This window comes from Oryzias latipes, chromosome 13 (assembly GCF_002234675.1).
Source record: "Oryzias latipes chromosome 13, ASM223467v1".
NCBI classification, from domain to species: domain Eukaryota; kingdom Metazoa; phylum Chordata; class Actinopteri; order Beloniformes; family Adrianichthyidae; genus Oryzias; species Oryzias latipes.
Window position 1 is genome coordinate 12,284,978 of NC_019871.2, and position 23,104 is coordinate 12,308,081.

Genomic DNA, 23,104 nt, shown 5'->3' on the forward strand with positions numbered 1-23,104 from the left:
AAACATGACAAAACTCTGGGAGCAACAAAGTAGTGACAAAACAGAACACATGCCCTGACACTGAGGAACTGAAAACCAGACACTTAAATAGACTAAGGGGGATTAAATAAAACCAGCTGTGGATGATCGACCTGAACCTGGTGAGACTGACAAGGAAAATAGAACATGACAACATAACCACAAAAACCCAAAGCACAGCCCTTACAGTACCCCTCCCCAAAAGGGCAGATCCCAGATGCCCTAACACCTGAGTGGGTTCCTGGGTTCCTGCAGCCAGGCATAAGTGAGGGGTAATATGGCAAATCCATACTCAGGAACAGACTTGAAGAGGAGCGGCCCCAATGACTCTCACAAGGGACAGGTCCGTGGAACACACCTGTCTGTAACTTATTTCTCTTCAAAGTGATACATTAAATTCGTAGACTTAGAACTTTATCAGTATTCTTTAGCACCATCATTTAATTCCCAAATTAAGCCAGAAGGGGGTTTGGCAGGTTTTTGGAATGTATCTGGACCCCACAAGATAGGACGAGGGAAAGTTCAAAAAGAAATTGCTCCTTTTTACCACCTATCCCCCAGTGACGTGCGGTGAGGTTAATGGCTGGTGAGACACTGACATCATCTGTCAGATTTACAAACATATGAACCACACTGAGTAACTTATTCACCCTTTGATTGACAACAGTTAACGTGTTTTGTTTAAAATATCATTTCAACATGTTTTTTTTTTCATATACAAACTGCAGCATAGAAAAAAACAAACCTAATTATCGTCTTACCTTTACTTGTAAATAAAGTCCATACGCCGCTCCTTCTGAAGAAAATGACTTGCCGCTTGCTATCATTCTATTATTTTTTAGCGTCATAATCTCAGGGCTCACCGGCGCCCCCTAACATGAGGCACGAGAACTGCTGGCCTCACCCAGCGGCTTTTTTGCCGGCGTTAAGCGCTCAGCATAAGAAACACGTCCCTCACTTACAGTTATTTATAAAAACAAACACCTTACATCATATACATCTGCTAAATTATGTAAACTCAGCTCATATAGTACAAGTGATTGAACCGACATACAGAGAGACAGCAGTGCCGTCTGACTGCATAGGTATTGTGCAATCCAAGGTGAGGCTCAGTGGGCTGGCGCCTCATCGTAGTTACTTAGTATCTGAACGTCAAATGCGGAAATTCAGCGATTTTGAAAAGAAAAAACACCCAAAAATGGTACATTTAAATGGAAAATGACTGCAAAGCACAAATTACTGATTGAATATAATAATTGAATTTATTTTTTCTCTTTTCTTCCCATAATAACAGGTGAGGCACAGCCTCACCTGCCTCTTCTGACTGCACGTCACTGCTATCCCCGTAGTCGTTTGAAGAACTGTGGCATTTGAAACCTCCTGACTGGTTTGGTTCTGAGAACAGAAGATGTGGGCTTGATTAACAAGCCTGAAACAAATATTTTGCTTTTTTTCAGCAAATTTTGTTTATTTAATCAGCCTCTTTGTCCACAAAATGCCAGTAAACAGCATAAACCACATATCTTCAGAGCTCAAGCTGCCACTTTTTTGATTGCCTGTTTTCAGTAGAAAGAATCTGTCATGCAGTAAATAAGGACAATTTGAATGCTAAAAGCATCATTATGTTTGACATTTTTTGCTTTGTATCGCACAAACAGTTCCCCGTGTATTAGAGTTGTTTGCTGGTCTGCTAATCATTGAACTAACATATTGCTTCAAGAGCACCATGCATGGTCAAATGTATATTTATTGCATGTATATTTTGTTATCAGCAAGTCTAATTCACGAAGTTGCTTGTTCTGTAACCCACTGAATAGACACTAACAGTAGAAGTCAGTAGGCTCAGTTTGCTTCAAGCAAACGAAGCTGGCAAGTTTATGGCTTGTATGCAGAAAAGCTGGTACCTCCTGTCTGCTGTGATACCTCTCCAAGAGACCTGGAGAAATGATGAGCACTTTGATGTCAGAGAGGCTGTTTGGAATGTGTCAAGAATATTTTAATGCTTCCTGCTAAATCCTGACATCCGGATGAAAAAAGAGAAAAAAGGGGAAAGCCTTGAAGAAGTTGAGGATCCGTTTCTTTCACTTAGATTCCCTGATTCCTTCCCAGTAATCTGCATGTCACTAACTTCATCAGCGTCTGAAGTGACTCCGTTCTGGGTTCTTCTGCGATATGTATATCACCCAAAGCTTCTGCCTTACCAATACTTTTATCTTTTAATGGTGTAAACTTGTGTTTGAGCCTGACTGCTCTTACAAGACCTGATTTTGGGGAAGACTTTTCTTTTAGGTAGCCGCTTGTTGGAGTTGGAAACACTCAAATATTTATCCAAGTCTGTTGTTCCAGCATAAACCAATGACAATGTGATCTGATACCTGTCAGGTGAAGAGCTCTGTTTCTCCTGTTGCAATGATGACCAAAAGCACTAACGAAAACATTACTCAAAGCAGGAAGAGATCACTTCCCTTCTTAGTTTTTCACCTGATACCCTAAATGTGAAAACATGATTTGGATGCTCCAAAGTCAGCATTCTAAACTAAAAGTGGCCAGCTAGATCTTTTTAGTGCAAACATTGTTTTAGCAGCTGCAGCACAAACTGGGAAAGTTGAATGTTCAGAAGCAGGGATGTTGCCTCCTATGCGAGCTCAGCATCAGGCACAAGCCAGGCAGAACTAATTCAATTATGCTTGTAGGATCCTCCAGTTTAATAAAGTTTGAAGGCTTCTTAGTGTATGAGAATGTTATCATGTATAAATGACTCAGAAATAATTAAGAATGAATGAGGCAAAGTGAAAGGCCTCAGCCTTGCCATCCTCCACAGAAAAGCAGCAACTAGAAAAAAATGAGATGTTTTCTTTGGCATGTGAAAAGTGGAAAAGATCGGGTCACAGCAATTCACAGAGTGTTACTTTTGTAGATGGAAGGACCAAAGAAGCAAATGTGTAATTCTTTAATATTGGATGTAACCTTTAATTTTGTACAGAATTTGTACATCTGGTACTTTAGAGGTTGAAAAGATTTGACGGTCCTCCTTGACTGTTCTGCAAAAATCTTTATCTTAGAAGAGCTTCGAACTGAGTGAAATTGTTCCTTGGTGCGTCATATAACTTCTATTGAAATGTGCTTGTGTAACCGACACATTCCTTTACTTTTAGTCTTGATAGGAAAAATACTTGAAAGTCTTTCTTAGGAGTAACTTTGATCGAGGCGTGATTTATGACTTTCTACCTGGGAGGCGTGGCCTGTGTGCAGGGCGACAGGACACAGAGATTCATTAGCCTCCGGTTGGGTCTCATCTGTCATACTCAGTCATAACCTGCAGGTTTAACGTGAGCTAATGCACGCTCTACCGGAAACAAAAGCCTTAAGTCAAGCCCAAACGCTTGCCACCATGGTGCATTAGGAAAGAGGTAATGGGTAAGGAGGAAGCAGCGCTGCCGTGCTTTGTTAATGGCCTAATGCTGCTTTTAATGGTTAGCTACGTCATTAATGGGAGTTGTTGGATGTTTAGAGTCAGGACAGTGAGCTCTCCTTTGATCCACCCCATGTCTGCTCACAGGCTTCCAGCAGCCACATAGACCCCCCCCCCACACACCTCCCCTTAGGGCCCTGTGGTGTGCACCCCTTAAATACATAATTCACAACATAATGGACGTGATTTCAGAGTGCACTTACCACCCGATCGCTCCAGCCAGCTGTGATCTTAAGAGCGGTGCCTTCGCTCGGGTACAGCTAATCTGCTGATGCAATTTATGACATTTTTTAAGAGGTTTTTATGGACGGGCATGTGGTCGAGTGTGCAGATGAGAACATTTCAAAGACTAACGATCATGCTACAAGATCAATTTCTGGGAAACCTCGTGGCAAGTCATTTAGGGGGATAATCATCCTTCGTGGACGGTGCTTTTATCTTTCCCTTCCGCCTGTCTTGGAGAAAATATAGCAGAATGACTCAAGCTGCCATCAACTTGTGTCAAAACGCAGGTTGATACCTGTTTTCCTCCTGATGGCTCACAAGGCCACTTCCTTTTGTCTCATTTCTTCTTTTTTAACTTCATAACCAATCAAAATGAAAGTTTTCAAAGCAGTTTAGGCCAAATCAAAGCCGAGACGCATGCTTTGATGTTACTGTCAGCATCTATACTGAAAAAGCCCCTTAAAGTAACTTTAACATTATTTATTCAAGTATTTGACCGTATTACCTTTTAAATTCTCATCATAAATAGAAGAATATACTTCCACTTTCGGCTTCTCCCATCAGGGGTCGCCACAGCGAACAAGTCGCATGGTAAATTTGGCAATGTTTTACGCCGGATGCCCTTCCTGACGCAACCTTCTCTAACCGGGCTTGGAACCGGCGGAGGTAGAGAAGGGAACAGGGAGCAGCCTGGAGTCGAACCTGGGTTTCACGGACGGAAGGCGCCGCAAACCAGCACGAGCTAAACTGGCCCCCCAAATAGAAGAATATAAACGGGAAGAAAGAAACACAGAAGGAAAATATCTTTGAATCTCTGGCTGTTGTCTCTCTGTGATGTAAATCAATGTTATGTCTTCAAAGCCCCAGTGAGATCACTATGTATTTATATAAAGAAACACCTATAGAGTAAGAAAGCATTAAACCATTCAGCGTAATATCAGAAAAACCTGATGCAAATCTGAGGTGTTAAGGAAAAATGTCTGTTTTCTGGTCCTTGAGGATACTTTCCTCATCGTTGAGACTGTGGGATGCAGAGCAGCTGAATGCAGCACAATCATCCCTTCATGTTTTTCTCATCTACAGAAATGGACTATTTCTTTTTTTTGTTGTTTTTTGTTTAAAGCTGCACTGTTTGCCAAATGCTGTTGTTCTCCCCACCTCTATGAACAAACTGCGGCAGGTGCAGAGCGTTTCTCCTGTTCGAAGGGCACTGAATGCCATTGTTAACAGGTATTCAGACAATTGCAGGCAATCAGAAAAAGCAAACACGCCATGATATGAGTCACACTAATCAAAGAAAAAATGCCATAAGATTTAATGAACTTTAATTAAGAGTAATAAACGTTTCCCCATCTCCACAAAAAGGCTCTTAAGATAAAAAAGAAAACGAAAGTTTTTTTCTAGGACAAAAGTGCAATATTTTTCTTCATGACTTCAAAATTACCCTTTGAATTTATTTTCAATAACTACAGTTATTAAGGGATTTATGTAGCACAGCTGTGTGGATGAACAGCCTTTGACACGTTTTTATTAAAAAACCTTTTGAGTTTTTTTTTTTTTAAAGCATTACAGGAAGGTAAAAGTAAATTATGTTTCTTCAGAGAGCAGCCAATGATCCCACAAGTGGCTTAGATGTCTAAAAACCAAATAAATCTCCTCCTCCTTGAGCCCTCCTCGCTGTCTTTGCCCTCTGATCTCAATCCCCAATGAGAGGCTGAAGTAGCAACGCGATCCCTCTGCAGCAGGTCTGGACAGGTTCTGGGGCCTCCTCGGAGCCAAAGGAAATGGAGGCGGTATTTTCAGCCACAATGAGAGCTCGACAGGTGAGACTGCAGGCAGTGCGTTAGGCCTGTTCCCACCTACTGGGGTTTGCAGATGTCTGTTGACCACACATGCTGCAGCTAATGAACATTGTTTTGTTTTTGCTGAAGGGGAGAAGGAAAGAGAGAGCGAGCTATCTGTGTGTCTCTCAAGAAAATCTATATTTTTCACACGCACGGTATCTGACAAGAAAGCACAGTGCTTAGAAAGATGCTGCAAAAGGGTGAGCGTTAGTCTGCATGCCGAAGCATTCAGGTGTTTGATAAAAACCTTGGCAATTCAAATTAAAAGTTCAGGTAGTGCATTGTACAAGCTCAGAATGGTCTTAATTTCTGTAATTGGATGTTTGCCAGTCAAGAAAACTTTTGTTGATGTTGGAACACAAATTGGTCTGAAAATATTTGCTCTCTGTGGTGTTAAGGGAGAGCATTCATTATGGTTAATGGACTCACACTCATAATTCTGTGATGCACGCTCCACATAATTCAGCATTTGGCCGATTCTGTTGTCTGCTAGAAAACAGGCCCGTTTTGCCTTTTTTTCTCAAAACACTGGAGGAATTTTTTGTTAGTTTCACACACTGACACCGTTGTCCTCAATAAAAGTGGCTTTTGATAAGTATTGTTATTGTTAAGTAGAAAATGGAGATAAACCCCTCACTGCAGACTGCGATTTAAATTTAACAAACAAAAAAGTTATACAATAATAGAAAATGAACAAGAAAATGACTTATTTTACATATACTTCAATTTGTTGCTGAATTGAATTGAATGTGATGCTGTCTTCCTGGGGCAAAGTTTGTTTTTACAGCTGAACCAGTGGTTTATGAGTCTGAAGGAAGATTTTTTTTGGTAAAACTATCAGATTCTCTCCACCACATCATTCGATGACTCCTTTTTCATCCAAGATGTACACCTCAGTCACATCTTAAATACATTTGCTACCTTCTTAAAGCGGGAGCTCCAGCCACTAAATCAAAATCCCTAAAACTACCAAAGTCAACAAAAAATAAATGTCTTTGAAAAGTTTCTTTGCAAAAGAATCAATGAGGAAACAGAAGAAGAGCCTTCCAGACAAAATAGTCAAAATATGGATTTATTGCGACAGTTGTTCCCACACACCAAGCCCACTCAGCTTAATGTGCAGCAACCAACTTTCAAATATTATTACATCATTAAAATACCAGTTTTGTCACAGCGTCATCATTTTATATTGTTGTTTTTGTCCACCACACCCTAAAAATTGGACAACGCAGACATTGGTCTTCCAGTTTTCAACTTCCACTTTAACGGTTTAGCGAAAATCTTTCAAATTTTAAAAGTTCTTACAAGCAGCAATCTGCGTTCCCCACAATGCGGTTCAAACCTCGATTTTTGGTTTTGTTTCAGTCCAATAATTGATTGAAAAAAGTTGAAGTTTTCTAGTAAAAGTTAAGGGGAAACTGGAAGCTAAAAAAACTTCTTTTACAGTAAGTGACAGCAATAACACTTTCTAAAGAATCATTCTAATCAAGCTGATTATATTTTAGCCTAATTTTATGTCATGTAGTTCCTAAACGTCTAGATTCAAGGGTTGATATTCTTTTTTTACCAGAAGAATTTACATTTGACCAGCTGCTCTGATCATTTCAAAGCTAACTTCCTTTTTTTGTTCTCTTCTTTCTGTAGCCATTTATCACATCTATAAGGTCAACATCAGTATCAGCACATTCTTCTGTGTCCATAAAACTAATATATTTCTCTTATATTTCTCTCGGATCTCTTATTAAAAACAAAAGCAGACTTTCTTCTTCAGCCGAGCTGCAGATGGAGTCTTTGGGGAAGTTTGGGAGGAAACTCAAGATGTTCAATCCAATAATAGTCTCTATTTTCAGACTAAAGGTGAAAACCACGTGGTCATATCTCTGTTTATTATCTATTTGTGCAGATTTTTGCACAATAAAATGGGTCAACTGCAGGGATAGTTATAATATGTGGATGTAAAATAGCTGTAAGAGGGAAAACAACGCAAATGATTCATTTTTTCTGATGTGATCAAAAACAAGATTTTTATTTCTCCTTGTACAAAAAAAATGCAAAATACCGGTTCTATCTATTAAAGGATAGAATGTATAGAAGGGTTTTCATTTTTAAAGACTATTTTTTTACATGTAACTTGCACTGTCCCAGTGGAGGGTTTGCATCCAAAAATATGACAGAATTTGTACTTACTTTTCATTCTACTGAGCTGTGACTATTTGAACTTTTGTGGTTTATTCCTGTTCCTACTAATTTTGGAACCCAGTCATTTGGAAATCAGAAGCATTTTGGCTCATTATTACATTGACATCCTCATAGTTTCCATGAGTTTTTAATTTATTTTTGTTTGTTTTATCCTGACAGCTGTACGCTGAGTCCCAGTCGCTCTCTGAAGGCTGTAGCTTGATATTCACCCGAATATAACTTATCATCGAGTCCAGGCAAAGCATCAGTAACTGTGATTGGTCAGATTTGTTTTTTATAGGGATGGATTCATTGCTTTCCAGTTGGCACTGCTGTTGTCAAATTGCCTTTTCTTGATCTAGCATTACGGTATGAAGTACTCTAGTAAATGGGGCCAGTTGGCTGCTGATGCATAAACAAAGTAAAAATGAAAGGCCTGATCATTATAATCCAGCAGAACACTGAGATTACATTCAACATAAAATTCATTTTGATTTACATGAAAGACGGGAACATGTTAAGTGTTCGTATAGGGCCGGTTTGAATCACTTCTTTGCTGCCATTCCACATGATAAACAGAAACGTAACCAAGCTATCTGGGCTTCTAGTAATGAATAGCAAAGTTGAAGACTTGGTGTTTTGATGAGAGATCTACATCCTTAATAATAGAAGAAGAGGGGGGAGGATTAGAAAAGGAAACTTTACATGCAAAAGGAAAAGAAGAAAAGATAAGTGTATGATATGGCTGCCCAATTCCCTGAGATTTCCCACCCTGCTTGTTTCCCAGCTTGACCCTGCCTTAGTTGCTGCTGACTACCTGAATCAGGTATGTGGAGTCAGCCAGAACATGGATCCACCTGGATAACAGAAGACAGTGAGGGAAAGAACAGATGAGAATATGGGTAATTGGTAGGGAATAAATGGAAAAATGGATGAATAGAGAACAGGTAAAGGGTTAGAATTATATAGTTGCAAAAACACAGAACTGTGAGTGTGTGAGTAGAAGGAAGGAATAACTAAAGAGTTAAGATGAGAGCATAGATAGGAGTTCAATGAGAAAAATTCATAGGTAGGGTGACTAAGTGCATGAAGAATTGGAGTCTTCTACTTTTCTTTTCAGCTTTTCTCTTCAGGGGTCGCCACAGCAAATCAGCTTCCTCCATCTAACCTTGTCTTATCCAATACTTGCACCTTACTAACAACTAGAATATGATGTAAAGACACCTAATGACAGCATTACACAAACGTAAAAAGTGCGTGTGACTTACAATAGCGGTATGAATACTTACCAGGTGCATAAACAGTCAGATGTTCCATTTTTAACTGCGTCCCTCATGTTGGCCATATGAGCCTCAAGGGAACTGCACAACATGCCTGTGCTCCTCATAGACCTGGACAACTCAGAACCACGCAGCACCCAAACAGGTAGACCCGCTTACAGGTACACGTGACTAAGGCTTTATGAATATAGAAAAAACAGCGCATGCTTTCTTAGAATTGGGTAAATAGTCTTTTTCTTTTTAGGCTTTAGAAATAACATGTGTCACACTTATCAGTGCTACAGGAAAACACGCAGGGTCATGAAGGTCCGCACAACTCTTAATAGTTGCACTGAAGCCTTAATCTCAATGGGTGGACCTGCTTACAGTACTTTCTTATTTTGCTGCCAGCATTGCTAGAGGGTTTGGAGCCTACACAAGGAAGCTGTAGATGCTTCCTCATTACATTTAAAAGTCACTCAGTTGTGAATGGTTGCATTTTTTAGCCCACTGGTTCTTGATAGTCAAAAAAAAAAACACAAGCTGATGGTTTTAGTTTTATGCTGTAAAGGCACTGACAGGCAATTACAGTGGGAAGGAAAGAGTAAAATTACAGAGCATACAATGTTGACGAGTGGAATGGCTCAGCCTGAAACGAGAAGCGAAGCTGCAGAGAAGGATCTTATGCAGGCTGTGCTGTCAGTTATCCATCAGTGACATGATTATACTTTTTTCCCTTGACACAGATGGAGGCAGAGAGGATGTAGCAGTATATTTTTGAATTGTCTTCTTTGGTAGTTGAGTGTGACCTGCAGCTGAATTCTATATAGTCATGTGGCTTTCAGTAACAAGACTTGACATGGTGTGTTTGGAGTGAAAAAAGGTTGAGATAACAGCACTCTGCTGTGCTTTTGAAAAGCCTGCTATGATCCTTCGGAGACCCTGGAGCTGGACTTTTAAATTTGAAAACATTTTTTCACCTTTTCTCCATTAATGCCATATTACTTGACAACAAGCACTTAGAAAACTAAGCTTATTAAGTCACTGATCCCTCTTATTAAAGCAGCTAACCAGGATTCTGTACTTGAATTATTAATAAACAGATGTAGAATGTCACAGAAGGTTAGTTTCTCTTTGATTTGTACCTTCTCATGCTGTAGCCGCTCTCTGAAAGAACTTGGCCTTTCCTGAAGTATTATTGATCTAGCCGGAATGGTTCTCCCCCCCTGAAGCCTGTTTGCCATCCCGTCTTTGTGGACATGCGCCATGGGATCCCCATTCAATGCACAATCCTCATTTTCAGCACTTAATAAGTTTGGGCCTGGGTTTTTCTTTAGGTTGTTGTCACTGAAAGCCAGGCACTCACTCTACGACACACGCAAGGCAGAGGTAAGGAGATAGAAACTAGTCTGGGGAAGTAACTGATTTCCCTCATGAGCTTCATGTCTGAGCTGCTGTCACCTTCCTCCACTCATGGATGCAGGCTGCTTAATCAGGAATGTAAAAGTATTTCCTGCAGGGCTGCCTCCTGCCTCTGTCATTCACCTGTCTAGTACCTGAAGTACCTTTCCTGAAATATTAGCCAACTTGTCTCGTGTCCATTTTTCCGAAGACAAAACAAACCATAGCTGAGATGTTTGGAGTTTATAAGAGCGAAGCACCCTTGAGTGATTTCTGAATCCGCGGATGCAGTGAATTGGAGCTTGTGTTTTCTCAGGCTTCTGCATCCTCAAGAGATTTTCTACACCACAATTACCAGAGAATCCATCTGCTTCCAGGCTTCCAGCTACGCGTTTAGCTGCAGCAAATTGACCAATCAGCATGCATTATGGACAGATTTTGATTGCTGTTTCATTGGTGATGGTAGATCCTAACAAGGTTTGTTCAGCTAATTGTCAGAGGGGTTGAGAATGATTAACTAAATTAAAAAAAAAGGAATAAAGTTTTCTCCTCCGTTCTCCAGTGGGTTTTACCTACAGGTTCCGCTCCATTTGTTTGACAGGTTGATGTTATCTTTTTTATCCAGATAGGTGGGGATAAACAGATGGTTTATCTAATTACCTGTCAATTATTTCTTTTTTCAGATAGTCTCTATTGATCATTTCCCAGATGGTTCAAAGTATTAAACCATCTGGTGCATTAGGTTACATAAACTCCTTTCTAAAGTAAAAAACAAACAAATTTCACATTTGAGCTCCTTTACACCTTCCTTAGCAGCTCATAAATACAATTTTGGTCAATGACATTTTAATTGTCAGAAGCAGAAAATGATGAATGACTGTTCTGTTCCGTGCCGCTGAGATCACAGCAGTAAGGCACAGTGAGATTTATCTTATTTTTCTTTGTTCACCAAGCGGTAACTGTTGCATCAATACCACGTAAACCTATGCGGATTTGAGTAGAAAAACAGCTGCTTTGGTGCTAATCGGAATGATGAATTTCTTTTCCGGCTGTGAGTACACATTTGTTTTCCTTGTATACCCCACACATACAACTCGTAACATTTTTAATCAAGTCAGTCTGTGGCAAAAAGTAAAATTTATTTCTTCGTTTTCTTTGAAATGCACCAGCAGTGTAAGAACACTGAACAGTCACCTCCTTCCTTTGGTGTTTCATCCTGCAGCCAACTGGTGCAGGTGATGGTTTTTGGTATGCATTGTGTGCAAGTATATTCAGCATAAAGTAACTATGCCTCTGCTTTTGTTATGAAGGATTAGCTTATCTTGGTGAGCAGCAGGAGCTTTACCTTCTGTAACTCCACGAGTGTGATTAATTCTCATTGTGTAGTAGTGTAATCTGCATAGATAATGCCTTTTCCTTAATATGTTCTCGTTTTAAAAGTTTTCAAATATGCTGAATAAAGCTTCACTTGAATGTTAAAAAAAAAACTCAGATGGGATTTGAAACATAAGAAGTCTATTATTTATGGATTTTTTTTGTCAACTTTCCATATAGCTTGCGCGTATTATCTTTACATATTGCCCATTTAGACACATCCTAACGCCCGGTTTATACTTCATAGCCATTTGTAATTGCTAAGGTCAAAAGGCCATCAGAAAGGAATTGCCCCAATCGCTGCCAAATGTGACACAGGCTGATGACATCATCTATCCATCCATTCATTTTCTTAACCTGCAATTTTGGGTTCCCACATGCACACCTGGGGTCACTAATTAACCCATGGAGCATTTTTTGGATGGTAGGGGGACGCCTGAGTGATGACATCATCCACGTTTGGAATTTTAAGCCCGTTGTGCAATCGCGTGCATATCGAGCCATTTAACCTGAACTTATTTCGAATGTTTTGATGATGCAATGGCAGAGCAAACTCCACCCTGAACATGTCCACATCCTAGGATTTCAAGGAAAAGGTCGTTTTTAATGCATTCTAAATACAAGAGAGGTTAGACGTTATTTCAGTCGGACTCCGTTCCAAAAACATTTGTAATATAAACGTGACACTTTCACTGTATTTTTACTTTCTGATGCAACTTTTAACTTGAGCTATAGTTGATTAAGATGTGGAATAAATGGCAAATCATTTCAAGATTTTTCTTTTCCAAAAGTACAGGTATGTTGAGACAAAAAAAATAGCAACCAAAAAAAATAAACCACCTACCTTGTCTTGTTTGCACCATTAACCAAAATCATATTTATATAGATGTAAGCATCTTCAGAAAAATGTTGAATGTGAAAATGAAAAAAAACAAGGTTTTATATATATAGAAAACAGAATCTCAACACTCCCTATATATCGCTATAAATAGAATACCAAGCAACTGAAACGTTGGTGACAATTGTATCATCAGTCTTGAAAATTACAAACTCCTCTCAGAAAGTTGTCTCAGTATTGAGGCAGGAACCCAATATGATTGATGTATTGGCTGATTGCTATGAATTATAAACATGAGTTTGGTCGAATTTTGCCAAATTCTTTAAATAATTAAACTTTTTTTCACCCTAACAATCTTTTATTCAATCTTCATTCAATCTTTATATATTCAATCTCCTGCTTACTTTTCGCACCCTGAAAGGGTCCATAACTAAAGTGTCACACAACACCATCCAATTTAGTAAACAAAGGAAAGATATCTCTATGTCCTGCCCAAAAGGCTCATCATGTTTGCACTCTTTCTATTTTTCCTCCCAGCATGTGCATTTGTTTCTGTATGGATCAGAAGCCTGCTCGTTTTATTACTTTCATACTAGCCAAAGCGAAAGTGAAAAAGAAAAACCGCATGCTGTGCTCAAACAAATCTGCATCCCACCACAGTTTGGACAAACACAGCCATGTTGCAGCCAACTTCACTTTTGATTATAGGTTAAAGACCCACTCCGATATTCCGATAAGCGTTACCGGTGGTCTTTTAATTATGATTATGTTATTTTTAGCCGAAACTAAAAAAACCTGTGTTGTTTTCTATAACATAGTTTCTGCAGAACAGCAGGAAATCATTAGAAATTCACCTTTTGGGTTGTGGCCGGGACAATTGGTGTGGAGCAACCCTACTTCCCCTTCCCTTGAGAGCTCTCTGTTTATGTGCTCTCCTGCCAGTTTACAGCCCCTAACTCCCTCAACATAACATTACCAGTGCAACCAAAATAGCGAGCAATATTGGAGCTACCCAGCCCTACATTTTTGATCCAGATGCCAGCTCAGACGAGGAAACAAAATCATACATGGATCTAGTTGTCTTTGAGTGGATGCGTCAAAATGGAGGGAGCAGGGAGCTGCTGGCCCTACACCACAAATATTCTTTTGCAAACAACAGTTTGTCGTCTGCTCCTGATTCACAACAATTTACACAAAAAATATTCAGAAAGCTAATTTTAAATTGAATTTTCCTTGATATATATCTTGTGTCATCAAAATACAGCCACAAGAACATGTTAAAAACACCCAAATGCAATTTTCATTGGAGTTGGTCTCTAATATTTGAAATATCATATAATATAATAATCATATAATTTCAAAACCAAATACACCAACTTCATTTCTTTGGACTAATTAAAACTTCATTTTAATTAGTTTGAAGAAACTATGAGGTACCATAGAGAATAAATGTGAATTATGCAGAAAGAAGTTGAAACTCTGGTTATATTTGTTTGTAAGAACTTGTGTGAAAAACCAAAAAAAGAAAAAGTGGTTTTAACATTGAATGTGCTGCTGCCACTTCTTTTAGCCTTAGTTATGATAAAAATCACAGATATATGTCTACCTCACACTTTTCTTAATCTCTGTCTGTTTCAGTTTGACTGCCTTCAAGCTTGCTCATGTATATAGCTGTTAATGTGCACTAAAACATTTGCTAGAATAGAGGCTTTTGCTAAAAGGTAAAAAAAACATCCAAAATGAACAAACTAAAATAGAAAGAATTTGCACCACAGGTGAACTCTTTTTCCCCATTGATTTCTAGTAACTTTAACAAAAAACCAGTAGTTCAAAGTGCACTTACTTCACAGCATGAAAAAAAAGCAGAAACAGAAAGAAAATCTTTTTACTCGCAAGGATGCATAATCATTGTGCTTTGTCTGAGACGCGGTGCAGATTTCAAAGTACGGCATTCTAGGTGGAAGTTTCCTTTGAGCCTTCTGCATGTTTGGGTCTTCTTCAGATCATGTGGGACTCATCAGAAATTCAGACGCAAGGAAAAATATTTTTGACAAGTAATAGATGTCACGGGACTTTTTCATGCGTCAAAGTTCAACACTTGTCTCCACCGTTGAGGAGTGACAACAAAAGTACTTTTAAAGTGAAAGAACCACCAGAGAGAGGCGTGAACAATATCTCACCCCTCATTCCCAACATGCCCATTTTTATTAGGGTAAAACTGCCAAACCTATATTATTGGCTGAACTGTTGTATTATACTTTGAATGGTTGCAGCCAGGAGATTGACAGCTTTTCACAACTTTTTAAAAGAGCAGAACTGAAGTAACCTGGCTCCAGTGTTTTGTAGTCAAAATATGTGGACAAGACAAATCTTGTTTGTCATTGAGCTCAACATTTTACCAATCTTGTCATTTACCTGTCTACAACAGAAGTAGGTTCACATCCTGGAAGTCAATCCTGTCTCTTAGAGTGAGACAAGTGGCTGGGGGGCGATGAAGTCACGGCACTCATAGACACGACAAAAACAACCTGACGGAAATGATCTATGAGTCAGACAGGACCCATTAGAAACCATCAGATAACAGGGTTTGTTTTTGTCGTGCCGTCGGTTGGTCTCGGGTATCTGAAAACGAGTATTGCATGTTCAGCGACTCGAACCGTTTTGAAACTCATAACGATGAGTGACAAGTGTCAATGCATGAACTCACTCTGCTGAGGGCCAAAAAAAGATGGCGGCTATAGCAGAGCCTGCTGATTTTTGTGACTCCTCTCAGAGCTCGTCTTAAAACCCTGGTTTAAAAATGACACTCGACAGCAGGGGGTTGTGACATGCGGGGAAACAAGAGGCAGGGTGGGAAATAAACATCAGCGCTTGTCTAAAACTCGCTGAATTGAGCTGTGCAAACACTCCCCAAGGGTCCAAGCTGTTACTTACTTCAAATGTGGACAATGGTAACCATAGAAAAGCTATTTACTTGTATTCAAACAGGATTTAAATGAGGATCACATGTTTGCATCGCACCAAAGATGCCCTGTAAAACTCCTATGACTTAAGAATCACTAGCTAGTTTATTTTAGATAAACATAATCAGACATTTGGGTACCTGAATATCCACAAATTGTCCAATGATTGTCTGTAAAGGTCATAAAAAACCCAGTTTAGCGGAAGGATAGGGGCTGGCTGGATGCAGCTTAGTAGTGGTGTCCTGAGCTGCCGTTGTGCTGATTTGAATCATGTCCCTCCACACGCCCACGCAGGCATTTTACCTGAACCCTGCGAGGTCGGAAATGTACGTCTAAATGCCAGAAAAGTGAGCAACGCCTCATTTTCATGCCTCGTCTTTCCTGAAGCTATCCAGCTCCACCTCATCATCGCAATCCTTTGAGACTCTGCTTTCTGGCACCCCCCCCATCCCATCCCATCCCATCCCATCCCCCTTTCAAGCACTTTGTCTCCATGGCGATGTTTTGAATAAAATTTAGGGCAGGAAAGGACCCGTGGAATGATTAAAACTTTGTCAGAACAGCAGTGTGGATGCTTTTGAGGAATCATCCGGTTAGCGTTGTTACAAACAGCTCCTATGTTTATGGCGTTGAGGTTGAATGTGTTTTCCGTGTTTTTGTCCCCCACAAACAAATCAAAACAGTGCCTTTGCTTTCCTCTTTTGCAGTCAAATGTATGCCGAGTGTTCGCGGCATGTACGGGGAAACCATAGAGATTCCCTGCGACCCATTCATCCAAACAGAAAACACCATGATGATCAAATGGAAATATGTAAGTCAAAGTGGAGGTCAACTGCGGCATGCCTCTGACACCTTCTCCTGGTGTCTGAGCCACGCCCTGTCTGACTGCACGCGCATTAGTGCATGCATCTGCACCATCCGTCTGACACTGAGTGCTTTTATTGAAATTGAAAGCCATATGCGAGAGTCGTGTCTCAAGAGCACTCTGCTCCTCTCTGCAGCAAAAAACAGACGGGTCTCCACAGGATCTGATAGTCAAAAGCAAAGACCAGGACCCCCTAATCTCCGTCCCCGACGCACTCAAGCATCGTGTGAGCATGGTGGCCAACTCCAGCCTGCTGCTGTCTGGCGCCAGGCTGACCGACCAAGGGACTTTCACCTGCATGGTGGTGACCACTGCTAACATTTTTGAACACCAAATTAAACTGGAGGTTCTAAGTGAGTAAAACAAGAAACAAATGAACAAATACTTTTAAACTAAAAGTTTGAGCAGATTGTTCTCCTGGGAAAAGTTTAAACCCTGATGCTTTATGGTAAAAGATATTTACCACGTCAGTGCAGAAAGTTCAGGGGCAGGCTCAGCTACAAGAAAAAGAAAAAAATATATAAATATCTTGCTTTGTTACCAGCCCAGCTTTGTAAAGATGCAGACTGTAGACACAAAACGCCATAGAGCACACCAAAGAAGAGCCAGAAATTCATAAAGCATAGCATCAGCTCTTTAAAGTGCCTCTATGATTGACAGGAACAGCATCCGCGCCTGTGCTTAACAGCCTGTTCAGAAACATGTTTTTTTTTCTCTATTGCAGAGTCGCCTGAAGGCCTGGAGATATTTGACAAGGCAGAGGAGCTGGAGATTGGCAAACTCACTAAGGTGGAGTTTTCAATGTTAAATGTTGCTCATAACATTATTCTTATCAAGGGAAATCCCTCAGTTTCACGGAGACCTAAAACAGAGACTGTGCATGTTATTCCAGTAATAAGTTCTTTGAAGGGATCCTCATGAATTAGTAAAGAGCAGAACAACCCCCCCACCCCATCCCATTTGCCCACCCCCCCTAATGCAATTAGAATCCTCAGAGGATTGAAGAGGCTTTTGCAGTGCTCTGGGCATTTCATGGTCTACTGCTTGGAAAACTCTTTACTCCTCAAATGCTGTAGAGAAATGGAAAAATCTCATTTGCGTATAATTTAGGCATTTGAAAATATTCCTGAAATGTTTTTTTCTTTCTTTTTCTCTGTTTTCTTTTGGGTGGTTCCACAGCTGGGAGTGTGTACTGCAAAGAATGCGAACCCAGCTGCAGAAATCATGTGGTTAAAGAACAACCAAGCTCTGATGGATGACGGGAAAGGTGTGCAAGCCTCAATATTAATCACTGATCAGATCAGACCGCATGCATTTGTGCAGTTTCTAACTGTCATCTCTCCAGCACCTTGACTTTAAAGACAACACCTGTTGATATTTCTTTGTGGGCAGGGATTTTCATTACAAAGGATGTGAAGGTAGACCTCGGTACACTCTTGTCGACCACAACCTCCACTCTGAAGTACTCCGCCCAGAAGGAAGACGACGGCGCTGTGTTCACCTGCCGCGCTAAGCACATTGTGGGAGAGCCCATAACTTCTTCGATTACTCTAAACGTCACCTGTGAGTCACTCCACGCTATTGTTTGCAGTTTTTCTCAGATTGGACCTGAGCAACTAACCATAAAGTTACAGTAACGCTGAATAGGTTAATCGGAGGATCTCAAAAGTCTTTTTTTCAAGACAACAGGTTCTCTACTTTATTTTTCACAGATAAGGATCTTGGTTTAAATCAACACTCTTCTATGGAGTAAATAAGGGAAATGTTTTGATAGTGCGGTTTTTCGTCATGGGAAAAATGTTTTTACCATCTTGCTGAGTTAATGGAGGAAAAACAATACCACTATTTGTTTTTTTTCAGGATGTTAAATATGCTTCACTGAAGGGTTACATGCAGGTGATGTGGTTCTTTGCCCTGTCACTTTATAGCGAATCTAAAAACAGGATTGATAGGTTAGCGTGTGTGGCCCTGTGATCCAGGGGCGAATCGCTCTGGGTGGACCCCCCTTCACCCTACAGTACCTGGAATAGGCTTCCTGCATCCCCCATGGCCATGCAAGGCGAGAACAGGAGATGACATAAGCGTAGAGATGTTATCTCTGCATGCAGGCTTTTGTCAAACCAGTCCAAAAGAAATCTCAGAAGCCCTACTTTCCTTCGTTTCTCAAATGCAATTTCTTTTTAAGATCTTTTTAGGATTGTTTGTGTTGATATAAGTGTTTCCTGGCACCTTCTTCACCGGGTTTTCATATCCAAAATAATTTTTGGCCCAAAATTAACACCTGAATATATTTCTAGCTCTGAAAAAAAACCATTTTCACTTATGGTTTTGCCTGAAGTAGATGCTAAATTAAGGTTATTTAGGAGCCAAGACGTTTTGATGTATATTTGCACCAATAGGTGCCGATCGTATCAGGTTGTTGCAGCTCTGAATTCTGTTAAAACTGCAAATGAGAAAATATTTGGATATGTTTAAAAACATTTCTTCTCATTCATAAATAGGAAGAATAAATGCAAAATCAACACACATAACGAACAGTAAAAAAACTGAAGTGCAGTGTCATAACCAGAAATGGTCATGTTTTTTTGCTTTGTTTTGATACTTTTATAGATTCTGCTTCATGTTGAACCACAGCTTTTATTTCAGGTTTTCTGTTATTCTAAGCGCTGTAGGCTGCAGCAGAGATCCAGAAAATTGGCTGTTGCCCTCACAGGAAGAGTCATTGCTGCTGATGGGCATCCAGATCCAGTGAACGCCATTCGGTTTATTCAGTCAACATCCCATCACACAGCGGCAGCTTCTGACCAGGGGATCAATAAACACTCAGTAGCTGCTGCCAGCAGAGTCCCATTGTCTGTCTTTTTTTTAAATATTATTTTAAGTTTGTTTACTTTTTTTCTACTTTAATGTCTTTTGCTTTAGGGCAAAGCAGGAAATGACAACAATGCTTTTGATGGTTATGCTTGGAAAAATAAAGATGTCTGGCTTTAGATGCTTTGTGCTGGCATTTCTATAGACTGCGGCATCAGATATGAAAGCAACCTGCTTACCATGGAATTCAGGAGCGCTGCAGTGGTTACTTACAAGAAGCTCTTCAAACAGTTCGCTTCAGATGTGCTTTGAGGGAATTTTCTGGTTGATTGCCTCAGATTATGATAGTGATTCAGCCATCTCCTCAGCTGCATCTTTTTTAAGTTTCATTGTAGCCCAATGTGATGCACCAGGCTGAACTCTTACTTTTCCCCACAGACTCCCCGGAAACTGTCGAACTTCTCGTCACTCCTCAGGATCCTCTTGTGGAAGGAGATAACATGACTCTGAAGTGTGTGGCAGATGGAAACCCTGCTCCCACCAGCTTTAACTTTCACCTCAAGGTCACACACACCACTTGCTTGGATTTTTGTGCACCGCAAAAAATAAATAAGTAAATGATTTATTTAATCTCCAACTGTGATTTTTTTTTTTTTTAGGGGGAGACAATAAAAGTAGAAAACCAAAACGCGTTTACCATCACAAACGTCACACGTGATGCATCTGGTGAATACAAGTGTTCTCTAATTGATGACCGCGGACTGGAAGCCTCCAAGAACGTCACAGTCAACTGTAAGAAAATCTTTTGTAGATTAGCACAATTTTCCCACATCTTCATTGTTTATCTGTGTAATTTTCCTTTGCTACTTTTCGTGTTGAGAGCAATAAGTGTTTGTGGGAGAAAGTTCAAACGTCTACCTTTGCCAGACTGTCACTCGGGTGATTGGTGTGGGCTCTGCCTCTAAAAAAGCTGCATCTGCCAGGCTCTGAGCCAAGTGTAGAGTTGTGTGCTTAACAACAGAAATGTTTCAACCCTTATCAAACCTGTGAACATTCTTTTCAACACCTTCCCCTCTTTTTTTTCTTCTAGACCTAGACATTAATTTAAGCCCCTCTGGGAGGATTGAGAAGCTTGCTGGCAAAGCGCTGGAAGTAACTCTTCAGATTTACTCTTCCGCTGCACATAGCGTTTCATGGAAAAAGGTAAATGCAGAGCTTTACAGAGCACAATTCAAAACCTCAGAGAAAAGGTTTGTTCTTGTCACCCAAAGTGGAGATTGATCTTTTCTTTATTTGACCCAGAATAACCGCATTTTGGACAACGAGCCAAAGTTCCCCAAGATCGCTTACTCTGACTCTGGCGTCTACGAGTGTGAGGTGGCGTTGGGACCCCTCAGCCGGAAAGCATCTTTTGAGCTTGTTGTCCAAGGTGAGAGGTCAAAGTAAATTCTTGTTTCTCAAAGCAGACTTTGACACATTTAATGGGTAAATACCAAATATCACAATCATCAAACTTGGCCAAGGCTTCAACTACCTGGTTTTATTCCATATATTTATACATCTGTTGAATTAGAAGCCTAGAAAATGCAGCCGCATTAGCTTTTCAGTACTACTAGTATTTAGGATGGAAATTTAAAGCCAAAATACTGAGCTGATTTACATTTCTAGTTCACTAGAATTCACTGTTTTAGGATTTAATATTGATTTATTTTTCTATTTTCTATTTAAAACCAACTTAATTTTGTAACAAAACATTTTTTACATATGTAATGATGAACACTGAATAGATATGAAACTTACATCAATAAAATAAAAAAACTCCTACATTTAAAAATACTGTAAGACTTTTTCATACCTGAAAAAAACAAGTTTTGCTGAATCCAGATCATTTTGTTTAGGTTAAGAACAAGTTGATATAGATTTTTTTAAACCCAGTCTGAACTGGTATCCTTCCCCAATTTGTAAATTTCCCATCCCATGAGCATTGCCAGAAGATGTGTAACAGTGGGAAACTTCACAGAATCAAACATATTGACTTTTTTTTTTCTTTTAATGGTAATGGTTTTGAAAAAAATAGTCAAAAAAAGGTTTTTTCTTGCTGGAAAAGCAAATCTGGATTTAGTTCTTGAAGCTGAGGTCGTTTCACTTGATGAAATTACCCTTTTAAAACATTTTAAGCTATTGAACCATCTTAGATGAATGAGTCTTCACAGACACACATGTAAACAAGTTATTTAAAATATGGAGTTTATGTAAACAGTCAGTGTTAGACCTCCTATTCTCCATTGTCAATGAACTGCCTGAGGAAGGTACCCCAATCTATAAAGGTAAGTTTCAGCTAGCCATAGAGCGTTTAACTAAATCCTGTTTTTACAGGATTTATAGTTTATTGTTGGATTATTCTGCACTGTACAAGTCTACTAATGCCAAAAATGATATAAATGGAAAGTATGGCCATTCAATAGTCATTCTGTGTTCTTTTGCGTGGGTGCAGGAAGCATCGATATGAATGCAGTTTTCATTTCTGAATCACTGATTGGGGATACAGGAGTGAACTCAAGAGTTCAGAAATGATCTTTTGTTTTACAGCAGACAAGAATGGAAGTAAATCAGATGCATGTTAAGGTGTGTGTGCTTTTTCAGGTGCTCCGGTTATCAGCAGTTTGTCCAAACACAGCAGTGACGACGGCAAATACAAAGTCCTCACTTGTGAGGCCGAAGGATTCCCAAAGCCAGCAGTTACCTGGAACATCAACGGCACTTTGGTACGCGCATCTACATTCCTGAAGCTTGTTGCTATTCAGAATTACACTCTGCTGGTTCTTCCATTTCAAACCAAGCATTGCTGGTCTACAGTTTACTGTCCTGTTGTATGTAAATCTTTATGTGATATTCGTTTGTTGTTCAGTTTGCAGCTGTCAATGACAGGAAGGCAGAATTTATTATGATCTGTTGTAAGATGTATTAATGTAGTGAAGAAAGGGGCTGCAGTTCGGCCACCTGTCATTATATACAAAACCCCAGACTGCTTAAAGAAATACACACCAGAGGTGCAGTATTTAGCGCATTACATTCCCCCTCAAACTGAAAGAGAAGTGTTGGTTTTGCAATTCTAACCCAGTAATAGAGTTTTAATAACATATATTTTAAGCCATAACGTTATTGCTTAAAAAGAGGAAAATAAAGTGTGCATAACTTCCAGTTTCCAGTAGCTAAAATTGACCTTAGAAGCTAGAAGAAGAAAAAAAGATTTACTTCTGGTGATGTAGTTTTATACTGCAGTTTGGTGGGATTTTAGTAAACTTACCGGTAAGTTGCAAAATAAACATATTTTATTCAAAGTTTGTTGGGACATCAACTACAAATACACACCAGAGGTGCAGTATTTAGCACATTACATTCCCCTCAAACTGAAAGGGAAGTGTTGCTTTTGCAATTCTAACCCAGTAATAGAGTTTTAATAACCTATATTTTAAGCCATAAGGTTATTGCTTTAAAAGAGGAAAATAAAGTGTGCATAACTTCCAGTTTCCAGTAGCTAAAATTGACCTTAGAAGCTAGAAAAAAACAACATAGATTTACTTCTGGTGATGTAGCTTTATACTGCAGTTTGGTGGGATTTTAGTAAACTTAAGTTGCAAAATAAACACATTTTATTTCAAGTTTGTTGGGACATCAACTACAAACAATGCTTAAACTAGCAACTTTCCTCCTTTAAGGATACGACTTTGGGGCAATTAACAACAACTAACTAATAACCTTTTACTTTCAAAATGTCCTTTAACTTTCAAAAGGAAAAAGAATAAGCAGTTAAAAACACTGTTGAAGGTGACCTGTTTTGGGAGCTAGTTTGTGC

At 39.6% G+C, this 23,104-nt stretch overlaps 1 protein-coding gene across 2 annotated transcripts in view; it reads left to right on the plus strand.

Moving 5' to 3' along the window:
- The window catches only part of LOC101169470 (CD166 antigen homolog A), a 48,509-nt gene that overhangs the window by 16,873 nt on the left and 8,532 nt on the right, over positions 1-23,104 (plus strand). The window contains exons 2-11 of one of the 2 annotated variants that reach the window (XM_004075351.3): positions 16,280-16,383; positions 16,574-16,790; positions 17,162-17,226; positions 17,617-17,704; positions 17,830-18,000; positions 19,687-19,811; positions 19,908-20,040; positions 20,339-20,451; positions 20,551-20,677; positions 21,892-22,013. In XM_004075351.3, coding sequence (XP_004075399.1) covers positions 16,280-16,383; positions 16,574-16,790; positions 17,162-17,226; positions 17,617-17,704; positions 17,830-18,000; positions 19,687-19,811; positions 19,908-20,040; positions 20,339-20,451; positions 20,551-20,677; positions 21,892-22,013 — 1,265 coding nt within the window. Of the gene's footprint in view, positions 1-16,240; positions 16,384-16,573; positions 16,791-17,161; positions 17,227-17,616; positions 17,705-17,829; positions 18,001-19,686; positions 19,812-19,907; positions 20,041-20,338; positions 20,452-20,550; positions 20,678-21,891; positions 22,014-23,104 lie in introns of those variants that run through there. The other variant, XM_023961645.1, reaches the window with a different exon arrangement.